This window comes from Arachis ipaensis, chromosome B10 (genome assembly GCF_059453495.1).
Source record: "Arachis ipaensis isolate K30076 ecotype BB chromosome B10, ASM5945349v1, whole genome shotgun sequence".
Taxonomy (NCBI): domain Eukaryota; kingdom Viridiplantae; phylum Streptophyta; class Magnoliopsida; order Fabales; family Fabaceae; genus Arachis; species Arachis ipaensis.
The window spans coordinates 30,174,869-30,200,700 of NC_142435.1; the positions used below are offsets into that span (position 1 = coordinate 30,174,869).

Consider the following 25,832-nt stretch of genomic DNA (forward strand, 5'->3'; position numbering starts at 1 on the left):
TCATGTGTGACCTGGTTATCAAATTAGTTGTTGACCCGCTGGTGTATCGATAGATGTACGATATCAAAATCGATCAACTTAGTCAAGACTCAACAAAAATAGATTAGTTTGCGCTGAACCATGTGTAAATTCATCAACCAACTATTGACCTGTTGGATCATCGATAGAATAGAGGAGAATTTTTTAATTATAGGACTATGAAATACCAGTTCCTTAATTTTCACGAGCTTGCCACTTATCCAAACTAGTTGTTATGTTTTAATGTATTAGTAATTATATATATTGGATAAAAATTTTAATTTCATTATAATTTATAAACTTGTTTATTTCAAGTTCAAACTAATATATAATAAAAATTTTATGTCATTTTATCTTATAATAAAACACTTTTGAACTTTAATTTGTTTCCTTATTTGAGTATAGTATATATTTTAGGTGAATTCTCCTTTGTAAAATAGTTGATGACTTCTAAATATGAATGTTTAAGTTAGCAGATGATAAAATTGATAAGTGTCTTAAAAAGAGCTAGAATATGGTAAGATCTGCTACGATGTCCAAAAAGTATAGAAAAACTTCTTGTAATGGGTTTTATAGTTTTATTGGTTAATTACGTTTTTTGGTTTGTCATATAACTCACACACACATTTACATTCAACACACACACACTATTAAGGATTCATCCATTGTCTCTAGTGAGACTTGAACCTAGATGCAGCACATTTGAGGCATGATGATGGACCCCTATTAAGCTAAAGTCTAAGCCGCGGTTAATTACGTTTATTATCAGAAAAATTCTATGGTGATGAAAGGAAGATTCCTCTGTATCTGCTGAAGCTGTGTGTTATGTTAGATATTGGGACGCGTGTCTCACTTTTTTGGAAATCTTTTGTGAGTCATTGCATGTGTTTCTATGTAGATTAGTGCTGGGTCCCATAGTGATAGAATGTGGGGATTAGAATTTTCTGACTACATGAATTAAGAGATGATAATGATTTAGTATTAACAAAATAAAATATAATATATATAAAAAAGATATTATTTTAGCCCAATCCAATAAGAATTGGGGGTTCATCAAGCGGATCCGCACCCCGTTCGTACGACGAGACGTCCTCGACGTGACTCGATCTTCACTGAGAAGATTTTGACAAATGGTGGAAGCTTCTGAGGGGCTGGGCCCTAACAGAAGGAAGGCCCACCTGAACGAATAGGGATAAAAGAGAGGGACCTACTTCTCTCCTCAGGTACGTCACTATTACTCTAACCTAACTGCATCATCGTATAGACACTAACTTAGGCATCGGAGTATCCTTGTAGGTGGCCTCACTGGCTGACCAACCGATGACTTGCTGACGAAACGTCCCTCTTCAGAGTTCGCTTTTAGGTCCCAATCCATCATCCAACCCCTCGCCCCAACAAACTTAGCGAGCCACCGAACAATGGCACTGTCTGTGGGGACCTGAAGTGAGCTGAGGATGGAAGCTTTCCTTGGCGCAGAGGAAGAGCCAAGAGAGTGCACGAGCCTTGAACGACAGGGAGGTTGTCTCATGAGCAGGCTAAGCACAGAAACTTCCCGGAGGCGCCAGCCAACCCCCTCTAATCGGGACCACTCCCGTGACCGTTCCCCAGAGAAGCGCAAAAAAGTTGATGAGCCAAATATTAGTGTGCTCGGATATTGACAAGTGCACTAAATCATTCAAGTAACACCACGGTGAGTGGATATCGTTTCCATGAGGATTAATGGATTAAGGCAAGCAATATCTAATTGAATCTCTAATTAGTTCAACTCAAACATTGGCAAGAGGATTGTGGATCTTGAAGAAAGAAAGAACAGATAAGATAGAATTGATTTTGTTTAGATTATTGGGCGAGGAAAGGCTTAGAGAATTAAGAAGTAATATATGAATGAGAATGTTGAAGGTTTCGGAGATATTTGATTCTTAGGAAGAATAATGCTTGTGTTTTCTTACTTTAACTCATGCAAAAATATTTTCATAGCAAATCATTTATAATCAAATTCTAATTTCTTGGTAATTTAATTTCTCTTGACTTAATTAATTGATCCTTTGGTCAACTAATTAAGAGAAGAGGTGAAGAACGGTTTCAATTTTAAGCCACACAATATTCAAAACTATCCCTAGTTGAATTATATGTCACATATTCAAAAACTAGTTCTAAATAATTGAAGATTATGAGATGAGTTTCAAACTAATTTCGATATTAAATTTTCTAAAATAATAACAGAATCTAAGACAGAATTAGAATATTTTCCAATACTTCTAACCATTAATGATGAAGAACGAAACTCAATCTTGAAAAAGTAGAAAAGCATGAATTAAAATAAAGAAAACAATCACATTATAAATCCATAAATCAAACAAAGCTCCTAACATTCAACAATGGAGGTTTAGTTACTCATGATAACGAAGAAAACTAAAGAGATGAGAGAGATGCATGTATGTGGATTATTGGATGTCCTCTCTTGTGATCCTTGTTCACTTATTTATATATATATATATATCCTAAGTTCTATCTAGAATTCAAATTCAAAAACTACCTCTTAATCTAATCTTATCTTTAGGAATGATAAGATAACTACCTTCTTAAATTCAAATCAAATCTCGAAACAATAATTCAAATCTAATCTAAAGATAAATACTAGCTAACAACCAAATCTTATCTTTCTAGAAGGAGTTAATACTAACTAATCAATTAAATCTTGAATCTTCGGTGGAGATTAGAGCTTCCCAAGAGTGCATATTGGAATTGGGTCTTGACAAGTGTTTATCCCAGGGAGTTAGAGATTGGGGGCGTTGGGCACTGCTCGTTGGTATTGGCTCCAGGGATAACAAGGGCGTTGGGCACCGGTGGTTGGGCGCTGGGTGCCTAGCTTGATGTTTTGGACACCTAGTCTTAGTGTTTTAGGTCCTGGTTGGGCCTTTCTTGGATCGTACTTGTGTTTTCTTGTTAAAAATGCTCTAATTTTTGAATTTTTTTGAGAACAAAAACTCTTGAAAGCACAATAATACTAAAACAACTCCAAATACTTGATTAATTTTAAAACTCCACTAGAAAATATAAGAGTTTTGATTAAAATCTAAAAAAACTAATTAAAAAAACCTAAAAACTACTAAAGATTCCTAGGCATCACTTGGGTGCACTACTTCAAGAATTAAGGGCACTAGGCACCCTGTTAGTGAATGCTTGAAGGCGTTAGGTGCCCACTTTTGAACATATGGGTGCTAGGCGCCCCTTTGAGCAATTTTGGGCATTTGGCGCCCCATTAAATAATACTGAAGGCGCTGGGTGCCAATTATGGTCACTAAGCATTGTGGATAATAAAATTAAAAATGGACTTTTAGAACAATTAAGAGAAAAAGTATAAATTATTAAAAATATATAAAAGGATTTGATAAAAAGTGAAACCAATGACGTTTAAGACAAGAATATAGCGGTAATTATAATAAAAGTCGTAGAAATAATATTTAGTAACTTATACTCTAGGGACTTTTTCATAAAACGTTTAGGGAAAGGCTCGAGAAGAAAATCATGTTTTGTTATAAAACTAAAAAAGATTAAGTGTGACAAGTAAAAACATTAATACAAAAGAAAAGAGAATAGAAACTTATAAAGTAAATTATTAATTCCTAAAATATTAAGAAAAGTGAAATCTGTAAGCTGGAGGTCACTTACGGAAATCGGTGATTGCTATTTGGGCCTTTGGACTGAGATATTGACCGCGAAAACCTTCGAAATGAGATAATAACTGTGAGAGCCTTTGGGCTAAGATAATGATCGCGAGGGTCTTCGAGTGTAAAATTGTTATTTAGAGAGCCTTTAGGCTAGGCCAACTCGGACCCCTGTGAGATAATTATTAAGTGAGCCTTCGGACTGGATTTGAGAGAGAGCCTTTGGGCTGGGCCGAATCGGACCACTGTATAGTGGGACACCCACCAACTGAGAACTGCTTTCTAGACCCTTACTTGCTATAGAAAGCATAGCTGCCATTGAGGGCTAATGAGATGTCGTAATGTGTACAGCTCTGGGAAAGCCATATCCGGGATTTACGCCGAGTAATGCCAGGAGCGGGTAGGCAACCGACACATGAGCTCATGACCTGCGTAGAGTCAAACATGCATCATACTTGTTTGCACATCTTTTTTTGCTATGCATTCTGTGTGGATGTGTGTGTATTCTCTGTATTATCTATTGTGTGATGTTTTCTCTGTATTCTCTATTTGTATACTATTTTCTGTATTTTACTGCTTATCTGGTAAACAACAAAGCGTTAATGAGATTGACTAATAACGCCGACCTTACTAAGAATCTTCAAATTCTTACCCATATTCTCCCCCTTCAGATGGAGCACCGATGGTCCAGTAATGACGTATGATTATATTGTGTAGAGGGGTGATGAATGATATTTTGCATTTTGATGGCACCAACTTTGTTCACGTTTTTGAAGACTTAGAGTGTTGTTCCTTCATTTGTGTAGTATAGAGGGATTAGGGAATATCATATGTATTTATTTATGTAAACAATTACTAGTTTGCTACTTTTAGAGATGTCATAAGTAATGATGTTAATCAACATGCAATGTATATACGTGAAAGTTCTAATTCTGTTTTATCTATTGTTACCTGTGTTTTTATCTATGAATGTATATGCTTATCAAACCAAACGTGTTTTAAAAAAATTACCCCAAAAAATAACTACATTTAACAACGAATCAAGCTCCTATAATAAATACTAGTTAAAGTTAAGGAAAGCAAGTTAGTAACGCTTAACATCTAATATGATCATGACATGGTAGAAGTTGGGTCATTACATCCCTGACAAAAACACCATTCACACGACCAACGTCACCCTTACGAACTCCAAACCCTTTTACCTTGTCAAAACTCTTGTACGCACTACGCAACATAAGCCTTTTCCTCCGACATAAACTCTCTTCGCAACAACTTATCTGTTGTGACCATGCCAGGGACACTGCCATCCCTCCAAGGTGTTTCATTCTCGGTCCCTTCCTCACTGCCAGCCTCATCATCAGAAGACGATATAGAAACCAACTCTTCGGTGCTTATTGGATCACGTTCATCCTCTTTGTCACTAAATAGACATTCAAAATCCATTGAAAATAACACTCCTGCTCCAAGCTCTTTGAATTACCAACTACAAAAAATTAGCATTCATTGACAACATTAGTACATACATTGGCAATTTGCACTCCAATATTCACACACAACTTTTACTGATAAAAAAAAAAAGATTACAACGGCCTGATTTTGACAATTACAATTTCTTTTCTAAGACATAAAAACTAATTTGTTCTAACATTGCACTACTGTATTTTTTCTGTGTAAAAAATTCTTTAAAGAATGTAGGATAATTTACTAAGAATGTGTCTAGAAACCATAAGAATTCAATTCTTTTAAGAATTAGAAATTTTTTTCATGCTTTGGTACTAAAAATAGTGTAGAAAAGAATTCTTTATAGAATTCTAATTCTCATTTTATAGCGCAAAACAAATTAGACCAGTTTTGGTCTTACTTCCAATTCCATTCTACTAAATTGATATATTACTATAAATGTCTTTCTAAATAATTAAAAAGATAATAAATACCCCTAAGGCCCTAATCCTTTCATCGATATCATTACCTTCACTCAACTATCAAGTTATCGAGAGTACTAAAAAAAATTAGATTGATATATTAAATTGATAAAGTTAAAATTGTCAAAATATAAAACTTAGTGCAATTTTATTCAATTCCAAAAATGAAAATTGTGATAAGAATTGAATTCAACTCAATTTCCTCAAAAATTCTTTTCTTATTTTATTATACTTTCCAAACACACTCTAATTGAAAACAAAATTCAACCATAAACTTTCATGTACTATATAGCATTCGGTAAGGCAGTAATAAGTTCCTCCACTAGCCTTACAATTTCTACTATAAACCAAGAAATCCATTCACATTTCCACCCAACAACCCATCCTATACCAAAATTATAACCCCTAAATACTAATACTTCATTTCTTGAAAAATACATAAGTCGACCACACAACAACTAAGCAATATCAAACCACACAGTCCAACAGTGTTACTCAATAAATATTAAACTTAGCCGTTAAATCCAACTTACAAATCTAGCACAACAGCAGCGACGTCAACCCGCCGAGTCATAAAAAGGTTCACACTTCGTCATCCCGTAAAGGAACGATTTAACAACTAATAACCCATCAACCAGTGGCGGATCTTGAAACAAAATTTTGGGGGCAGATAGAAGATAATTGTTAAGATGCTTTTGATATGAACCCCATTGAAAATAAGTTTGTCTAACCTCATTTCTCTAATTTGGGTGATATTGCCAAATTTAAAGCCGTTTTTCAAGGTCTGGTTCCAAAGAATTAAGGTCAAACTCATCAGATGCAACTCTTTAAACTTTTGAAGGTTATATCTCACTTTCTTCATGATTTATTAAAGTAGAAGAACTATCTACAAGTGTTGATATTATAAAAGTTATATGTTCTCCTTCTTGAATATTAGCCTTCCTCTTAAAAAAATTGTATCAATTCTTTAGTTTTTCACGATTATTTTATATAAAAATTTGAATATATATTTTGTAAAATATGTAAAAAAGAAGTTAGAAGAACAAATATTAAAATCTATAATATTTATTGAATTTTTTTATCAGTTTATACAAATACAATAATATCAATACTTATTGAATATTCTAATATTTTTTATCATATAAAAAATTAAATTAAATAAATAGTAAAATATAAAATAATATCAAATTACATAAATAAAAAATACCTAATTTTTTATATTTGAACTCAAAGGTAGAGAGAGTACTACTTATTAAATAGAGATTAAGATTGAACTTTAGTATTTTAAGTCATAATAAAGCATTTGAGCCAACTGAACTATTTTTTATTTTTTGAAAAAGTATTACTAATTTTTTTAACAAAAGTTTGGGGCCATGGCTCCCTTTGTCTCAACTAAGCTCCGCCACTGCCAGCAACTACCATCGTCCGCCGTCATAGAACAACCAACATGCAAAATATACTTTATGGAGTTTCGACTCTTTTACTGTGATTATCATTTACAATCTAAATATGCCAGCGACTGTGAGATATACTTTTCTCTACTTATCTCATGCAATGTAAATATCTCTTTTAGTTTATTATTATTATTATTATTATTATTATTATTATTATTATTATTATTATTATTATTATTTGGGAGATATATCTATTCATTAATTTATTTTCTTTTGTTTGGTTGTCTACAGTATCCTTCGACTCGACAGACCAATGTCTGTTGTGGATTTGAGCTCCATTTAAAGATCTGCCACTGGCTAATGTATTGTTGTAGCTTGTATGCAGAAAGAAGATTTGAACCTCTGACATTTGTTTAAGCGCACTAGTGAGCTAACTACTCAGCCAACCCACGCTGGTTATTAATTTATTTTCTTAACCCTTCTACCATTACACCACAACCCAAAGCCATCTCCTACCTCTAGCCCGCTCCAAACAATATATTATAGAAGCCAATTAAAACAAAAAATGACACTACACTGTTTACGGGTCCGAACCTGCAAACTGACGTTACATTGTAGAACACGTCGCAGAGCCACGATCTACTACACCAGCTATTAACATACTTTAAATAGGATTTACATTTTCTAAATTTTGAATTTCATTCTAGAGGGTAAAGTATGATCTATCTTCATTTATTTTATAGATGGTATCAAAAGAAAATATGAGAGAGAAAATATTTAATAGTAATAGATCTTACTTTATCATCTAAAGTGAAAATCTAAAATTTAAAAGATTCAAATTCCTTTAAATAAGCCCTAAGACACAACTGCTTTGTCTACAGCACATTTCGTGTCGATTGATGGGAAAATTTGTGGAAAAATGAATTTCCAAAACACCCAAAACTCACCGGCAAGTGCACCGGGTCGCATCAAGTAATAAAACTCACGGGAGTGAGGTCGATCCCACAGGGATTGAAGGATTGAGTAATTTTGGTTTAGTGGTTGATTTAGTCAAGCGAATCAAGAGTTGATTTGAGTGGTTTGTATTCGACAGAAGCTAAATTGCATGAAATTAAAAGGAAGAGGAACAATTGCAGTAAATTAAAGAGCAGAGAAGGTAAATGTGTTGAATCTTAAAGAGCAAGAAATTAAATGGCAGAAACTTAGAACGCAAGAAATGTAAATTGCAGAATCTTAAAGTGCAAGAAATGTAAATGGCTTGAATTGTAAAGGGAATTGGGAAGTGGATTTGCAGAATTTAAACAAGGAAAAGTAAATTGCATTAATCAGACAAGTAGAAGGTGACTTGAATTGAACCGGATCTAAAACGGAGATGTAAATGAACTTGAAAAGCTTTAAACAGAGAATTTAAAATGCAAACTCCAAATCTCAGGACCCAAGAGACTAGATAACCGAGTCTAGATCTCAATGCCTTCCTAGATCCAAATGTAGAATTCAATTGCAAGAAATAGAGAAAAGTAAATAGCAGAATGAGTAGAAGAAGAGACAATGAACAGAAATTTAAATTCAATTATGCAGTAAAGAAAACAGAGAGATCTCAGGATGAGATTGAAACAGAATTCCTTCAATTCTCCAACCCAAGATCCAAGACAAATGTAATTAAAATTGAAAACGAGAAAACTAAGAGGAAGAGAATTCAATTCTCCTACTCCGAAACTCAGAAACTCCAAACAACTCAAAACCAAAAACTCTCCAAAAACTACTCAGCAAAAGTAAAAAGAAAAGCCCTCTAAAACTTAAATCCTAAGCTATTTATACACTTTCTTCAAATGGTCTTCAAGCCTTGAATTGGGCCTTTGAACTTGATGGAATTGGGTTGATAAAAGCCTCTGTTGATTGCTCTTGGAGTTGGAGAGAAACCCATTGTGAACCGGGCCAAGAATCATAAAAGCTTGAGTAAAAGTTTGAGGCAAACTTTTACTCAAACTTTTTATACCAGCTGCCCTCATTTGCTGCTACCAACGTTTGGGCTAAAGTTTGAGGTCAAACTTTAGGCCAAACGTTGGTCCCCTTGTATATATGTGTGGCGCCAACGTTTGCCAAAAAGCTTGAGGCAAACGTTGGCGCAAGCTTTTCTCCTCCAGGGTGTGCAAGTGTGGCACCAACGTTTGCCAAAAAGCTTGAGGCAAACGTTGGCGCAAGCTTTTCTCCTCCAGGGTGTTGGTTTTGTGATGCCAACGTTTGCCAAAAAGTTTGAGGCAAACGTTGGCTCAAGCTTTTTCCTCCAGGGTGTTTTCAACTCTTCCAAAAGTTTGAGCTAAAGTTTGAGGCAAACTTTGGCTCAAACTTTTTGTTCTCTCTTGCTCCTAGCCATTCCGTCTTTCTTCAACCTTCTTCAAAACTCTTTTCACCTATCATCAATCAATCAAAACAATCAAAGCTATGCCCCAAATCATGAGATTGTGTTTCTTTCATAATATATGACAATTATAGCACAAAATCTCATGAAAGTGCATTAATTCATCCATGGTTGATTGAATCAAAGGAAACATGGAAATCTACCCAATTGGCTTGCTTATGGCTTAAGAAAGTGCATAAAATCGATTGAAAACAAAAGAAAAAGACTAGTGAAAATAGGCTAAGATGACTTGTCATCACAACACCAAACTTAAAGCTTGCTTGTCCCCAAGCAAGAAAAGAATTATGCTCAAAGGTTCTTCCAATCAGAATGGATTTGAAAAATTACATGTACTATCCTGTGAGTGAAGTGATTAAGTGACAGTGGGGTGAACTCTAAATTATATGCTCATGCAAGGGCTTCAGTGCTTACTAGTCCTTACATATTGGGGGTCTTAGGTCCTAGGACTTTCATCCAAATGATATCATGGAGATCTCTCTATAGGTAATCACCTTGAAGCAGCTTATAGTTGCTGTGCTTTGGCCTTGACTATAAGTGTCATGTCTCAAAGCGGCTCTTTAGATAAGCTTTCAATCAATACTCCTAAACTAGTTGGTTTTAAGGTATTAGGTGTTAAAGCACCCCTAAGGATTTACTTACTCAAGCCTCTCTCTTTGACACAATTCGACCACAAGCATTTACTAGGATAACAACTCTTTGAGTTCTTGTTTCTTTCTTCTTTTCTGCCTAGTAATTGATGCTCAGAGCCTTGGGCCATGTTCTTTTTTTGTTTTTGTATTTTCTTTATTTTCTTTTGTTTTGTTTGCTGCTTCTTGGATCAATAAATGTTTGAGAATCTCCACAACACTTCTTTGAACTCTATGTCCCGCCTATGAGCTCCCATGCAAGTTTTCATAAGACCTCAATGCATAATCACACAACCAGAACCACCACTTCTCCTAATCTTTTGCTTGCCTCAAAATTGTTTAATTTCTCAATTCCTCTTTTCAAAGAACTTTCATGTGATGCATTTTTGAAATATTGAGTGCAAACAAGTTTTGGAGAGAATAATGTTGTAAATGATCAAGCATCTTGCTTATTGAATTGCAGAAAAAAAAACTATACTAGGCAGAAGGATAGATAGGGGTATAATATCACTTTCAATCATAGCAGTGTTTGATGTAAAATAATCACTTAACAATACAACCTTTTGGAGTTTGCTTGCTTTCCTTCTTCTCATCATCATCATTGCTGGCCTTCACATTCCTCTTTTGTCTCCTTGATTGATGATGCTTAATCTCTCCAAAAGCTTGTATGATGCTCTGCAGTGGTATTGAAAGTTGCTTGTTCCCCAAGCACTTGCAAAGTGGTTAGCATGCATGATTTATTTATGGGCCTTTGAACTTACTTTGGTGTGGGAACACCAAACTTAGTACCTTGCCAATGGTTTTTATGCATCAAATTAACCATGTGTGAAACTCTTTTTCTTTTTCAGAAGCAGTAAAACTGAAAACAGCAGAATAGTTAACTAGTTTGTCTAAATGCTTGAAGCTAGCATTATGCAGAAGGTGAGAATATGTTATATGATGGAATTTTGGTGGAAAACCAAACTTAGAATCCTTCATCCTCCTTTAGATTGTTTTGGTGTGCAACACCAAACTTAGCTTCTTGCAATATAGATAAAACTAATTAACCTTTTTATTGAAATAGATATGAAAAGATGGTTACCTCCGGTTGGGTTGCCTCCCAACAAGCGCTCTTTTATTGTCACTAGCTTGACATCTTGCTCTTTGATTATGGAGGCTGGAAATCATAATGCCTCAGTTTTTCTCCTCTTGCTGTAGGATTCCTTTCCTCCATGACCTGCACAATCACAAACAATCCAAATGAAAATTGGATAATCTCATGCCAGAATGTAGTCAGAGGATTAGTTGACACAATGTGTCAAACAGTTAATAGGCTTTGAGAGAAAATCAGAAGAAAATTGCTTTTGTTGTACAGAACAACAAGAAATAGACACAGAACCAGAAAAGCAATGTACTCTACTGAGAGAGCAAAGTTAGTGTTAGTTTAGGAAAAAATTCAAACAGTTAGTGGGTTAGTCAAAATTAGAGAAAAATAAAGAAAAAGTGCTTGATCTAGATCACCACCTCACTTAATCATTGTCAATCTATTTCAATCCCCGGCAACGGCGCCAAAAACTTGATGGGAAAATTTGTGGAAAAATGAATTTCCAAAACACCCAAAACTCACCGGCAAGTGCACCGGGTCGCATCAAGTAATAAAACTCACGGGAGTGAGGTCGATCCCACAGGGATTGAATGATTGAGCAATTTTGGTTTAGTGGTTGATTTAGTCAAGCGAATCAAGAGTTGATTTGAGTGGTTTGTATTCGACAGAAGCTAAATTGCATGAAATTAAAAGGGAGAGGGACAATTGCAGTAAATTAAAGAGCAGAGAAGGTAAATGTGTTGAATCTTAAAGAGCAAGAAATTAAATGGCAGAAACTTAGAACGCAAGAAATGTAAATTGCAGAATCTTAAAGTGCAAGAAATGTAAATGGCTTGAATTGTAAAGGGAATTGGGAAGTGGATTTGCAGAATTTAAACAAGGAAAAGTAAATTGCATTAATCAGACAAGTAGAAGGTGACTTGAATTGAACCGGATCTAAAACGGAGATGTAAATGAACTTGAAAAGCTTTAAACAGAGAATTTAAAATGCAAACTCCAGATCTCAGGACCCAAGAGACTAGATAACCGAGTCTAGATCTCAATGCCTTCCTAGATCCAAATGTAGAATTCAATTGCAAGAAATAGAGAAAAGTAAATAGCAGAATGAGTAGAAGAAGAGACAATGAACAGAAATTTAAATTCAATTATGCAGTAAAGAAAACAGAGAGATCTCAGGATGAGATTGAAACAGAATTCCTTCAATTCTCCAACCCAAGATCCAAGACAAATGTAATTGAAATTGAAAACGAGAAAACTAAGAGGAAGAGAATTCAATTCTCCTACTCCGAAACTCAGAAACTCCAAACAACTCAAAACCAAAAACTCTCCAAAAACTACTCAGCAAAAGTAAAAAGAAAAGCCCTCTAAAACTTAAATCCTAAGCTATTTATACACTTTCTTCAAATGGTCTTCAAGCCTTGAATTGGACCTTTGAACTTGATGGAATTGGGTTGATAAAAGCCTCTGTTGATTGCTCTTGGAGTTGGAGAGAAACCCATTGTGAACCGGGCCAAGAATCATAAAAGCTTGAATAAAAGTTTGAGGCAAACTTTTACTCAAACTTTAGGCCAAACGTTGGTCCCCTTGTATATATGTGTGGCGCCAACGTTTGCCAAAATGCTTGAGGCAAACGTTGGTGCAAGCTTTTCTCTTCCAGGGTGTGCAAGTGTGGCGCCAACGTTTGCCAAAAAGCTTGAGGCAAACGTTGGCGCAAGCTTTTCTCCTCTAGGGTGTTGTTGGTTTTGTGATGCCAACGTTTGCCAAAAAGTTTGAGGCAAACGTTGGCTCAAGCTTTTTCCTCCAGGGTGTTTTCAACTCTTCCAAAAGTTTGAGCTAAAGTTTGAGGCAAACTTTGGCTCAAACTTTTTGTTCTCTCTTGCTCCTAGCCATTCCGTCTTTCTTCAACCTTCTTCAAAACTCTTTTCACCTATCATCAATCAATCAAAACAATCAAAGCTATGCCCCAAATCATGAGATTGTGTTTCTTTCATAATATATGACAATTATAGCACAAAATCTCATGAAAGTGCATTAATTCATCCATGGTTGATTGAATCAAAGGAAGCATGGAAATCTACCCAATTGGCTTGCTTATGGCTTAAGAAAGTGCATAAAATCGATTGAAAACAAAAGAAAAAGACTAGTGAAAATAGGCTAAGATGACTTGTCATCACATCAAGTAGAGAAACACAGAATATTTATATCTCTATATCAATTTGTATTTCTACATGGGTCCTTATACTGTATAGATGTAAATTTGTACAGATTTACAGAGATTCTATTTTAATCATGTTTTTTTTTTTACATGTGTCCATCTCTTGTCTTGTATGGCTCATGGCTTGGCTTTGAAGCTTGTAAATGAAATAAGCCTATCTATTTAAAAATTTGTATACGATTCACTTACAAATGCATTGAATTTTATACAAGTGTTTCAATAATTGATAGCATTGTTTATTTTATTTTGTTAATCCAAATAACCCAATAATTTTTTTCTCAGGATTTTATAATAATTTTGAACTCACATTTAAATATACATCTGACACTTTTTCTACAGGCATATTAATAAATTCAAAATTTATAATGTTAGAATAAATAAAATTATGATATAACATAATATTTATTATTGTAAATACTGATTTGGTAAAAATTATTTTAAATTATAATTTATATTATAGAAAATATTAGAATACATTAAACTATAGATTTTATATTTATACATCTAAACGAATATAGTAAAAAAAAATTAAAAAATATTAGATGAATAAATTATTTTTATAATCAAATTCAACAAGATTTTTTTTTTTACTTTTTCTTATATGCCTCCTCCTTATTGTTAACTTAAAGTTGTTTATATTGTGTCACAAAACTATTAAACTAATTTGATTAAACTTAATTATCAAACTAACTTGGTGTAATTATGTAACATTACCATATACTTGTTTTCCCAAAAAAATGTGATACTCACATTATCATCCATTACAAACATTTTTGTTGAAAATGACCAATGCAATTTTTTTAAGGGTCTTTAAGAATAACTAAAATTGAATAAATGGTCAAATTAGTCTCTATAAAAGATTATCCGTTTTTCAAATTAGTCCCTAAAATTTTTTTAATCAAATTCGTTCTTTAAAGATTTTAAATTAGTCATATTAATCTTTTCATCACTTTGTTTGTTGATGGTATCAAAATTTGTTAATGTAACATGTTAAGTGACATTTCAACATACATATGAGTCTTAATTAACTATTAACATGATTAATTTATGAAATTAGATCAAATCAATCCTAAATTAAGGAATTTCAATGCCTCAAGTCCTCTCCTCAATTAGGTTTTGATTTTATCTAAGTTCATAAACTAATCATGTTAATAGTCAATTAAGACTCCTAGATATATGTTGGGGTGTCACTTAATGTGTTACATTAACAAATTTTGACACTATCAACAAATAAAGTGATGGAAAGACTAATATGACTAATTTAAAATCTTTAAAGCACGAATTTGATTAAAAAAATCTTTCGAGAACCAATTTAAAGAATGAGTAATCTTTTAGAAACTAATTTGACCATTTATTTAATTAAAATTGTTAGATTTTATTTATTAGTTTAATTGTTTTAATTATATTTGTTCTTATAAATATATATATATATATAGTGACGGATCTACAAAATTTTGATAGTGGAAGCAAATATATATATATATATATATATATATATATATATATATATATATATATATATATATATGTATGTATGTATATGTATTATTTAATTTATTTTTAATGTATATTTTTTATTTAAATATATATACAGATGGTTATTTTTTATGTACATATAACATGATTAGTTTTTAAAATATCTAATTTATAAATTAAAATATTAAAATAGTAATTTAAATAATAACATATAATTTAAAATTTTATTATTTAGGTTTCATATTTTAACAAAATTAAATATTTTTTAATAATACAATAAAAATATCTCTCTTTTTATATATAGAATAATGCTACACATTCATATTTTTTTGTTAACCAAGTCCAATTAAGTTAGTCTAAGATAAAAAAAATTAGTTATGACTAATATTATTCAAAGTCTTATTATTTAATTTAGTTAGACTTAGTTTATAAAAAGATTTAAATATATAGTATTATTCTCATATATATATATATATATTTATTTATTTATTTATTAAAAATTTACTTTTCATACAATTAAAAGCTAATTCTTATTAAAATTTATAGTTAAAAAAATTCTTTTAATTAATACAATTATTATAAAAAAAATAAAACTAATATAAAAAAAAAAAGGCCTAGTGCTTTTTTTATTTATAGTTGACAAGTGCTTCTTCGTAATTTATAGAAGGCCTAGTGCTGCATTCTATCAAAGCATGCGACCAGGGTGTTTTGTTCCTTTGCTAGTTAATGTGTTATTTATTATATATATTATATATATACATAATTAAATTATTTTATATTTATTTAATTTAATTTTAGTTTTATATTCATTTTTTTAATTTATAATTCTTTAAGATTTATGCAATTATTAAAATAAGTATTAAATATTTTAATATTTATATTTACATATTAAAATATTAGTAAAATATTTATTTTAAATTTTTTAGAGTATTGAATCAAATAATAGGTCTTCGAAAATTTCGACTTAGGACTAATTAGTAGGACATATAATTATCACCATTAAATTTTACATGATAAATTGATAGAGGGACATAACGTGTCCACCGTTTACTATTATGGAGGACTAAATTGGTACTTTATTTTTTTTCAAGGGCTAATTAATCCGAAATTAAAAACTTCAAGGACCAAACTGTCACTTTACTCAACTTTTTACTATTTTATATTTTTTATTTATGTAGAACCGGTTCTACCGATTTAATCATTGTTCGAGTCTGACAACTATGGTTTCGGCAACTCTTTCCCTCAGAGAAATTGCAATTTAGCCGTCCTATTAAAAATACAGAAGGTTTTAGTTGCAAAAAATTGAGACAATTTTTACATTAATTTCTAATTTTTAATTTTTAATTTCTACGAATAAAGGTACTTTCCTACTCTAATATATATTCTTAATGATTTATCATGAATCATCTTAAGATTAACAAATTTTAATATATATATATATATATATATATATATATATATATATATATATTAATTAAAACAAATGTAATTAAAGCGACTAATGTAATAATATAAATAACAAATAATAAATAAAATATATGAATTTTGTTCGTTCTTATTTTAGTATATAACAATAGAATCTAATCATTTTGGTTATTTTTAAAGAACATTTTAAAAAAATTATGTTGGTTATTTTCAATTATATTTTAATAAATATTTTTGTAATAAGTGGTACCGTGAATATTATTTTTTTGTCATATGCATTTAGATTTATAAATATAAAAAATATATTTTGATGTATTTTAATCTTCTATGTAAATATAGATTACAATTTAAAATATTTTTTACCAATTAACTATTTGTAGAATAAAATTCATGTTATTTCATGATTTTTTAATTTTAATCGTATAGATTTTGAATTTATTAATATACTTATAGAAAAAAAGTGTAAAATGTATATTTAACAGTGAGACTAAAATTATTGTAAAATATTGAAATAAAAAAGTTTATTGAGTTATTTGAATTAACAGAATTAAATAAATACTGTAATTATTTTGAGAGACATGTATAAAAGCCAAATTTTAATATGTATTCATATTATAGTAAAGGTGAACAAGCTTCAAATATTAATAAATAGACTTCCTTCGTCTTTAGATTCTAAAGCCAAGCCAAGAGCCACCTTCCATTCACAAAAATAAATAGACACGTGTCAAAAGATGTATGAACAAAAAAAATCTCTTTAACTCTATACAAATTTATATCTGTATAGTATAACTGACCTTTCTACATAGTGCTCTACTGCTCCCCTCTATTTATATGCTTTCTTTAAATTTTTTTTTGAAATAAATTAAAAAAAAATCATCTTTATATTTCTCTGAATAATTAATTTTAAATTTAAACTTCTTATTTTTAATTAATTAAACCTATATAATTATAATTTTAATAATATCTAATGCTAATTAGTTATACGAAAAATTTTATTATAAACTTAAGATAATATCAAAACAAATCATTTAAAAATAAAAAAATATTATAGATAACTTATTTAAAATTTAACTTGAGAAGAGGAGAGATATTGGAAAAAGAGAGTGAAAGTGAAAGTGAAAGTGAAAGGAAGAATAAATTTGAGGGAGAGTTTGCTCCAAGTAAAAAGTGAAAAAATGAAGCAACCACTTGTTTTTTATTCAGAATATGAATTTCAGTGGGTAAAATATCTAATTTTCATGAAATTTGGGGATGCTATGGGTGAACTTGTTTCAACATAAAAAAAAATTGATTTCGCAAAATAAAGATAAAATTATTTGTTTCAAGAAATAATAATTATTTTTTTCTTTAGTTTTTTTTCAGAAAATTTTCCTGCCTCCTCTTCCTCCTGATCAAGTTATTCACCTTCTTCTTCAGTGGCAGCGTTGCTTTGCTCGCACAACAACAGAACAGCACTCACACTATTCACTCTTCACAGAATTAAAAAAAAAACTGCCTCCTATCAATGGAAACCACCGAACAGCCAAACCCTAACAACCACCCCTCCCCCAATGCCGACCCCGAACAACAACAAAGCCACTTCACCGACGGAGACGACGACGAAGAAGAATTTGAAGAAGAAGAAGAGGAAGAAGACGGAGACGACGTCGTTTCGCGTGACTCCCAGTCCCCAGTGTCGCAGCTTCGCGAGCAGCGCTTCAAGATGGAGACGCTCTCGCGGCGGCTGTCATCGGAGCTTGTACCAATCAGAGTCCACGACATTGTGATCCGTGGCAACGCGAAGACGAAGGATTGGGTGATCCAAGCGGAGCTCGAGGGGATCGAGAACGCCGCCACCGTGCAGGACCTGATTCGCGCCTCGCAGGTCGCACTTGCAAGGCTCCAGGGGCTCGGAATCTTCGATTCCACCAACCTCCGCCTTGAGCCTGGGCCGCCGGAGCTCCCTCACACAGCCAACATCGTCGTTGATGTCGTCGAAGCCGCCAGCAAAGTCAGTGGAGAATTCGGCGTTTACACCAAACCCTCGGTAGGTATTGTTCTTGTTTGCTTTTCATTTTTGACATTTTGTTATGTTGAGATTTGACATCATAATATTTTGGTGGGGTTTTAGACGAGTTAGAATTTGATGCGAGTGATGTTACTTATTCATTGCATTTTAAGAAATTTTGTGATCATTTTAGGATGAACAGACTGATGTGTATATGCAGCATTGGTGGTTGATGGTAGGAAATAGAGAAAGGTTCTGTTTGAGATTGTTGTTATGCTAAACAATCATTGTTTGAGTGTTGGCTTCCAAACTTTTTCAAGTTAGATAGAGTATGAGTACTGCATTTGCTTCCTCGATTGCGAAGTTCTAGTTACTGGTATTGACTTTGAGGTGGAAATGTCACTTTCTGCTGATCTTGTGGATAAGGATTAGGAAACCATGGTTTTAGTCCCGCTTGGAGTTTGGGTAGCTGGCTAAAGAATGACTCACATTATCTCCATCTGTTTGTTCCACATACTCCTGGTATGATTAGATAGTTATTGAAAAGGCACATCCTCTTACTGCCCATCTAGGCTTTTGTCGTCTTTTAGTATGAGCTTTGATGGTTCAGATGTTCTCCATGGAGATTGAATTTTAATCTTTTTTTTTTCCCACATATTCTATTATAAACTAATGGTTTAACAGAAATGAATTTTTCTTTGCTTGATTGCCTCTAAATATTAGAGCTATTATACAGTTGAAGACTTGTATCAAAAGAAAAAAAAAAGAAAAATAAAGAAAGAGCAATATATGTACTTTTGCTTTACTGCTTGGTCGTTGGTATCATACTTCAGGCTGACGAGGAGTTATTTTGGATATAATAAGATTGGTGATGTAGTATGGGACTGAATTTAGATGAGTTTTAGCGCTATACAAGATAGAAACTAGGAATAATGTATTTAGTGAGAATTGAGAAAATTAGTGTAGCACTCTACTAAGCATGGGCACCTACATAGACACTAGACACATAGACGTGCTAATTTCAAATTTTTGTTTGACAAGGGACATGCCATATATATAAAATATAAAGAAGGTTTTAGATGATTTATAATATCATCTTGATATTTTATTGATATTATATTACACATTAATTTTTTTTCTTTTTTAATTCTTACCATTAAATTCTCGGAGAGGGTGATAAAACGTAGGTTGAGACAGGAAACACGGGTTTTAGAGAAACAATTTGGTTTTATACTAGGTAGATCGATTGAGGCTATATACTTATTTAAGAAGAGTGATAAAGAAGTATCGGAGTAACAATAAAGATCTATATATGATCTTTATTGACTTGGAAAATGCATATGATTGTATATCAAGAGAGGTCTTATAGAAGGTTTTGGAAAAGTAGGGAGTAAGGACTTTATATATTTGTGCAATTAAGGATATGTACAATGGAGTTTCAACTAGTGTAAAGACTCGAGATGGTGTGACGGAGGAATTTTGCATTGGTGTGTAGGACTACACCAAGGGTTATTTCTAGGCACATATCTTTTCCTGTTGGTTTCGGAAATACTTATTGAACGTATCCAAGAATCCATACCATGTTACATGCTTTTTGCCAATGATATCGTCTTTATGGGAGAATCACGAGAACATTTAAATCAAAAGCTAGATTTGTAGAGAGAAATTTTAGAAGTGAATGGTTTGCACATAAGCTATAGTAAGACAAAATATATGAAATGTAAGTTCGGCACGAGAAAGGAAAACAGTAACATAGAAGTGAAAATCGGAAAAAGCATCATACCACATGTAAAGAGATTTAAGTATTTGGGTGTATTATGTAGGATAATGGTGAAATCGAGAAGGATATAAATCATACAATTCAAGCGGGTTAGTCAAAGTGACGGAGTGCATAAGCTTAAGAGTAAATTTTTTATTGTATTGTTATTAGACCAGCAATGTTATATAGAATGGAGTGTTTGGTTGGAAAAGGTGAGCGTGGGCATAAGGTTAGTGTGGCAAAGAGAAGATGCCGAGACTAGATGGATGAGAAGTTAGACATGTATGGACAAAATAAAGAACGATAATATAAGAGAGAAAGTTGGAGTAATGCCTAGGCCGCCTATTGTTGAAAAGACAGCTGAATCTTGTCTTAGGTGGTTGGACATGTGGGCAGAAGATAAACATACAGAAGGTAGTCGAAAGAGATTTATATGTAAACAACTCACCATAAACATGATATATCACAGGACACAATGGCACCTTTGATCCATGCAACAGATCTTATCTAGTAGGATAAGATTTTTTTGTTGTTATTGTTTAATATATTTTTTAATTATGTAAAAGATTTTAGATAATTTTTTTTTCGTATTAATAATTAATAATAGAAGTTATTTCTAAACATAATTCAAGAATATATGCCAAGAATAATGTTGGACATGCCAACACATAATCATATTTGAGTGTGTCCAAACATATCCAAAGCAACATTTTTTATTTTATTAAGACACAATTGGACACCTAAGACGTGTGTGGGGTCTGAAATGTGTCTAAAATGCTGACACGGCAACTCAATGATCTTCATAATTACTAGGAAGCATAACATTTTAGCGTTTAGTCACATATGAAGCAGACCTATATTTGTAGAAATCCCACACCTCCATTAAGGAGAATAGATTACATAGAAAGTAATCCAGCGGTTAGATGTTTGAGAGAGATCAATAAGAAAACTATGGATGAAACCATTGAGGTATCCAGATTTCAATGCTTCAAGACATGGTTTATACTAGGACACTATATTAGCATGGAACTGAACGCAACCAATAGAATTGTCTGACTTATGTTGCTGACCCCAGACATAGGAACAAGGCTCGTTTGTTTTTTTTGGTTGGGAATTGTTGTCATTTGGTTTAAATAATGCGTATAAACTTCAAATTGGAAATTAGGTACATAATCTATTTATTTATTTTGAGCTCCGCTTTGAGTGTTTTTGCTGTGAAGTCTGTATTGGCTTTAGATCCTGTTTTATGATTATTGCTATTTCTGATGAGTACCTTCTGCTTCTTGACAGTCAAGATATAGTGCAATTTATCATTTATATGCCTCAACTTGTTAGCATTTTGTGACATGTTGGTTATTGCTGAATTACAAAGGTGTATAAATTGCAGATATAATATTTTCCATGTGGTGAATTCAAAATCTTTTGTTTCAGACTTCACTTTATTGGAGTTTGTGCATCAATCTTGAGTATTCATTGGTCTTAATCTGCTACTAACCTTTCTTTTCTCTTTCTCATTTTTGAAAATTTGCATTGCTTTTGTAGACTAGTTCCTGGACTAGTGAAGGTACTCTTAAGTACAAAAACTTGTTAGGTTATGGTGATCTATGGGATGCTTCTGTGGCCTACGGTGCTAACCAAACAACGGAGGTGAGTATAGGGGTCTATGCCCCTAGACTTAAAGGATTGTTAACTCCTCTTGTAGCACGACTATCCTTGCTTTCCCAAGATTGGCAAGAGTTTTCTTCATACAAAGAGCAATTGTTGGGCATGTCTCTTGGCTTAATATCAACACGGCACCATGACTTAGTGTACACTCTTGGATGGCGTACCTTAACAGATCCGTCACAAATGTCATCCAGGTCTATAAGGAGACAACTTGGCCATGGTTTGCTGTCATCTCTGAAGTATACATTTAAATTTGACAGGAGAAATTCACCAATCAGGCCTACCAGAGGATATGCTTTTCTTTCTACCACTCACTTTGGTGGCCTCACACCAGATGAACGAAGCTTGCGGTATATTCGTCAGGTGCAATTAACTTCTTGAGCTCTTACGCTAAAATGCAATTGTAATAATTATTAAAATAATGCTGAGTGCTAGTATTTCAGAATTGATGCTAACCAGAAAGCTTATAATGAATTAGTTAATTTAAGTTTGAAACTTCTAGATTTTTTGCAATATTGTTAGTCCTCTTTAAATTGAGATGAAAATTGAGAACCTGGTCCTGCAGAAGAGAATTATGGTTCAAGATTTTTTATTTTTCCCCCTTTTGGAAGTGCTTTTAATTTTGGTAGTTACTGAGTCACCAAAAAAAAATTTGGTTGTTACTGGGGATGAGGGATTTATATATTTGAAAAGAAGTTTGAATGGAGCCATCTACCCTTACGGCATGTTCAATAGCATTTATGTTTAAGTTGTTTATATGTAAATACCACTCATGCATCCTAATATTTCTTTTTCTTTCTTGTTTTTGTCACGAGTAACTTGTTTAACACTTTCAATGCAGGAGTTCGATGTTCGTTGTGCAGTCCCCTTTGGGTTTTATAATACAGCACTGAATCTTGGCATTTCTGCCGGTGCTGTTTTTCCATGGGGGCCTGGTTTCTTGAACAAGCCATCTCCCCTTCCTGAAAGGTTTTATTTGGGTGGTGATTTCTCTCCAGTTTGCACCCTTGGAGGGCCAGTAACATTGTGGGGATTCAAAACTCGGGGATTAGGTCCTACTGAACCAAGAAGGCAAAGCAGAGATGGGGTCGGCGATGACAATGATGATTCATCTAGATGGGACTTCGTTGGAGGGGATCTTGCTGTTAGTGCTTTTGCAGACCTATCTTTTGATCTTCCAATCAAGTGGTTGAGAGAACACGGAATCCATGGTCATGTGTTTGCTGGTGCTGGGAATATTACAAAATTAACTCAGAACGAATATAAGCTGTTCTCTCCTCGCAAGTTCTTAGAATCCTTTCGGACATCAGTGGGCTGTGGATTTGTTATTCCTACTAGACTTTTCCGCTTAGAGGTTAGCTCCATTTGTTCAATTTATTTATATTTAATTAAGCTGTAGATCAAACTCTTAACTACGGTTTTTCTTGTGTTTTATGTATATATTTTTTGGGGGTGGGGATTCAAGCTATAGGAAGTGAAATGTTAATGAGTAATATAGCACAAACTGAGGGTAGTCTTATTTGTTATATTTGTACAAGAACCCTGCAAACTAGCAGCAATTGCTTTGCTTGTGTATTTGTCATTTACATTTTATAGGGTTTGACTTTGAACCGATCCATGCCTTGAATTTGTTGTGATGCGCGCACGCGCACACACATATGTAGGCAAACAGCCTGTTGTAGATGTAGTTGCAAGCACATCATTGTTTCTCACAAATATTCATCTTTTTCTCCAATACATTCCTTACACCTCTGTCCTAATGGAATTTACATTTCTGCAACGAATGTCTTTACTGACATACTCCTCATTGTTTCAGGGTAACTTCTACCATATTCTCCGGCAGGATGAGCATGATCGTGGAAAAACTGGATTTAGATTCAGTTTTTCGTCTCCTTCGTAGAAGCCGAGTTCAGTCAGAGATAAGGTTTTTTTCCCCTCCTCTTGATGTAATTGTCAAGCATTCGTTTCCTAATCGCTTGAAAACAAGAGATTGTCTCAGGAAAAAAATTTATAGAGAATGGTTTTCTGAGGGAAAGCATTAACCCTTGGGGGTCAAAGCATATAAGCCAATGCTCATTGCATGGCAAAGGTGTATGAAATTAGAATTCATGCACACGTACTTTTGCTACTCTGGAATGCCTTCATTGGCACTGAGAGTTCTTAAACGTTCTTCATCATTAGCTGCAAATAACTCGTTAACGTTCGTTGAGAAACGAGAGATCATCCTTGAGGAAATTTCTGCCCTGTTCTTCCCCCCCCCCCCCCCCCCCCCTCTTTCCCCCTCCTCCTCTCTCAAGCAACACACCCACCCCACCCCATCTCCCAAAAAAAGAGAGAGATAGAGAGCGAGAAGAGAAACCGAGAAATTTTACTTTGTTCTATTGTATTTGTAACTTGAACCGACACAACAAAAAACCCAAGAGCTTTGTTTGGTTTGTGTTTCGTTTTTTCTTTTTAGAATTTTGTTTAAAAAAGAGAAGATACCGATTAATAAGAGTAAAAATTATCTCTTTACAAACAAAAAAGGAGGCGTTCAACGCTTATATTAGTTAACATTCAATCTTTTCGTTCACCTGAGGGAATCAACTGGAAATTGGACGGATCATTTATGTAGCGCATTAAACGAAAAATAACTTGTTTTTGTTTTTAGGTAATTTATATAGAATTGTTTTCATATAAAGTTGATGGTTAAGATGATCATTTAGTTAAATTTACCCCACACAAGAAAATCGCTATTTGCTTATTTTCTAAGGTCTAACCTTTTGCTCCCCTACCAAAAAGGGGCACAAAACCGCTTTGCACCACGATAGACTACTTAAGATTTAATTTAAAAGGCACTATTTAGTTTCACAAGCCTTTGTCATTGAAAGTCAACTAAGCAGGGCCTAAGGCCCCTGCGAATCCGTAAATCTGAGGAGCATGTTGCCACTTGCAACATGATATTTTTTTAACAATTTTATTTGAAGACAACTGCATATAAATTTTAATTTTAATTTTAAAGCTTAATTTTAATGCACTAATAATGTAAAACATTTTATATAATTGTGCAAGCACATTTGTTCTTTTGGATGATCATTCATCCAGTCAATAAAAATAATAGTATTTTTTGATAATATGACTTTACGTGATTAGATGTACATGTAAAGCTACTTTACATTAACAGTACATCAAAATTAAATTTTTAATTTTATTCTTTAGTCATCAAGATAAAGACATGTTTATTTCAATTTTTCGGGTTAACAGATTTTTGTTTGTTATATTAGGAAAGATTCCAATCCAATACCTCTCTATAAGAAGATAGAGGACAAAGATTATATGCATTATAGTTCATTGGTTTTTTGAGTCCAGAGATAAACATGTTAAATAAGAAAATAAATTCTAGTAATTTTGAGCTTAGTTAATAGTTTATTATTTTGCTAATTTACAACAGTAATTTACTTTTAGGGGTTTTTAAATAAATAAAATAAGTATATTTATTTTTAATAAAATTTCTTTAGGTTTACCATATATTATTCATGAATGATTAAATTAGAGACTTATATTTAGGATTTAGGATCAAATTATTTTAATCATTAGGAACTTAATTATAGTTAAGTTACGGATTATTGTAATTTGGATTAGATAGTTAGATTCTTTAGAGTTTAAATATATTTTAAGTCTATTTCATATAGATTATTATGTATGTAGTAGGACGATATAGATTATTATGTATGTAGTAGGACGAGTGCGTTCAAATGAGGCCATATAGAAAAAAAAGTTTGATTGTTGGGATCCCATTATCACTGCAAATGAGATATAATTTGGTTGGTTGTGTAAATAGATAAACACAAATAAGTTTCGTACACTATGCAAATAAGATAACAAACAAAATGCAAAAACATAAATATGTCAAGAAATGCATAGATCAATAAATATAATATTTATTTTATTTATTTTAAAAATAGTTTAATTTTAATACACTATCAGTATAAAATAATTTTACATGTGCATCTAATTACACAACGCCACATCAGTAAAAATAATTACCTTTCACATTAACCACGTGAATGGTCATCCAAAACAACAGATGCGATTGCATAACTGTGTTAAACATTTTATACATCAAAATTAAACTCTTAACAAATCTATGAACATGTCTTCATCTCTTGGACTATATGTTAATATTGCCAACAGT

At 32.7% G+C, this 25,832-nt stretch overlaps 1 protein-coding gene across 1 annotated transcript; it reads left to right on the forward strand.

Annotated features, from left to right (window-relative positions):
* The first annotated feature begins 17,458 nt into the window (after positions 1 to 17,458).
* Positions 17,459 to 23,893, forward strand: LOC107623158 (uncharacterized). The gene is made up of 4 exons (XM_088507367.1): positions 17,459 to 18,273; positions 21,536 to 22,021; positions 22,500 to 23,012; positions 23,475 to 23,893. Exons 1-4 carry the CDS (start codon positions 17,752 to 17,754, stop codon positions 23,556 to 23,558), a joined length of 1,605 nt encoding a protein of 534 aa, XP_088363493.1. The 5' UTR covers positions 17,459 to 17,751; the 3' UTR covers positions 23,559 to 23,893.
* Positions 23,894 to 25,832: the final 1,939 nt, after the last annotated feature.

Coding starts and splice junctions, on each gene's coding strand:
- LOC107623158 (XM_088507367.1), top strand. CDS start 17,752: ATGGAAACCACCGAACAGCCAAACCCTAACAACCACCCCTCCCCCAAT. Junction 18,274..21,535: donor GCGTTTACACCAAACCCTCG/GTAGGTATTGTT, acceptor TTGCTTTTGTAG/ACTAGTTCCTGGACTAGTGA. Junction 23,013..23,474: donor CTAGACTTTTCCGCTTAGAG/GTTAGCTCCATT, acceptor TCATTGTTTCAG/GGTAACTTCTACCATATTCT.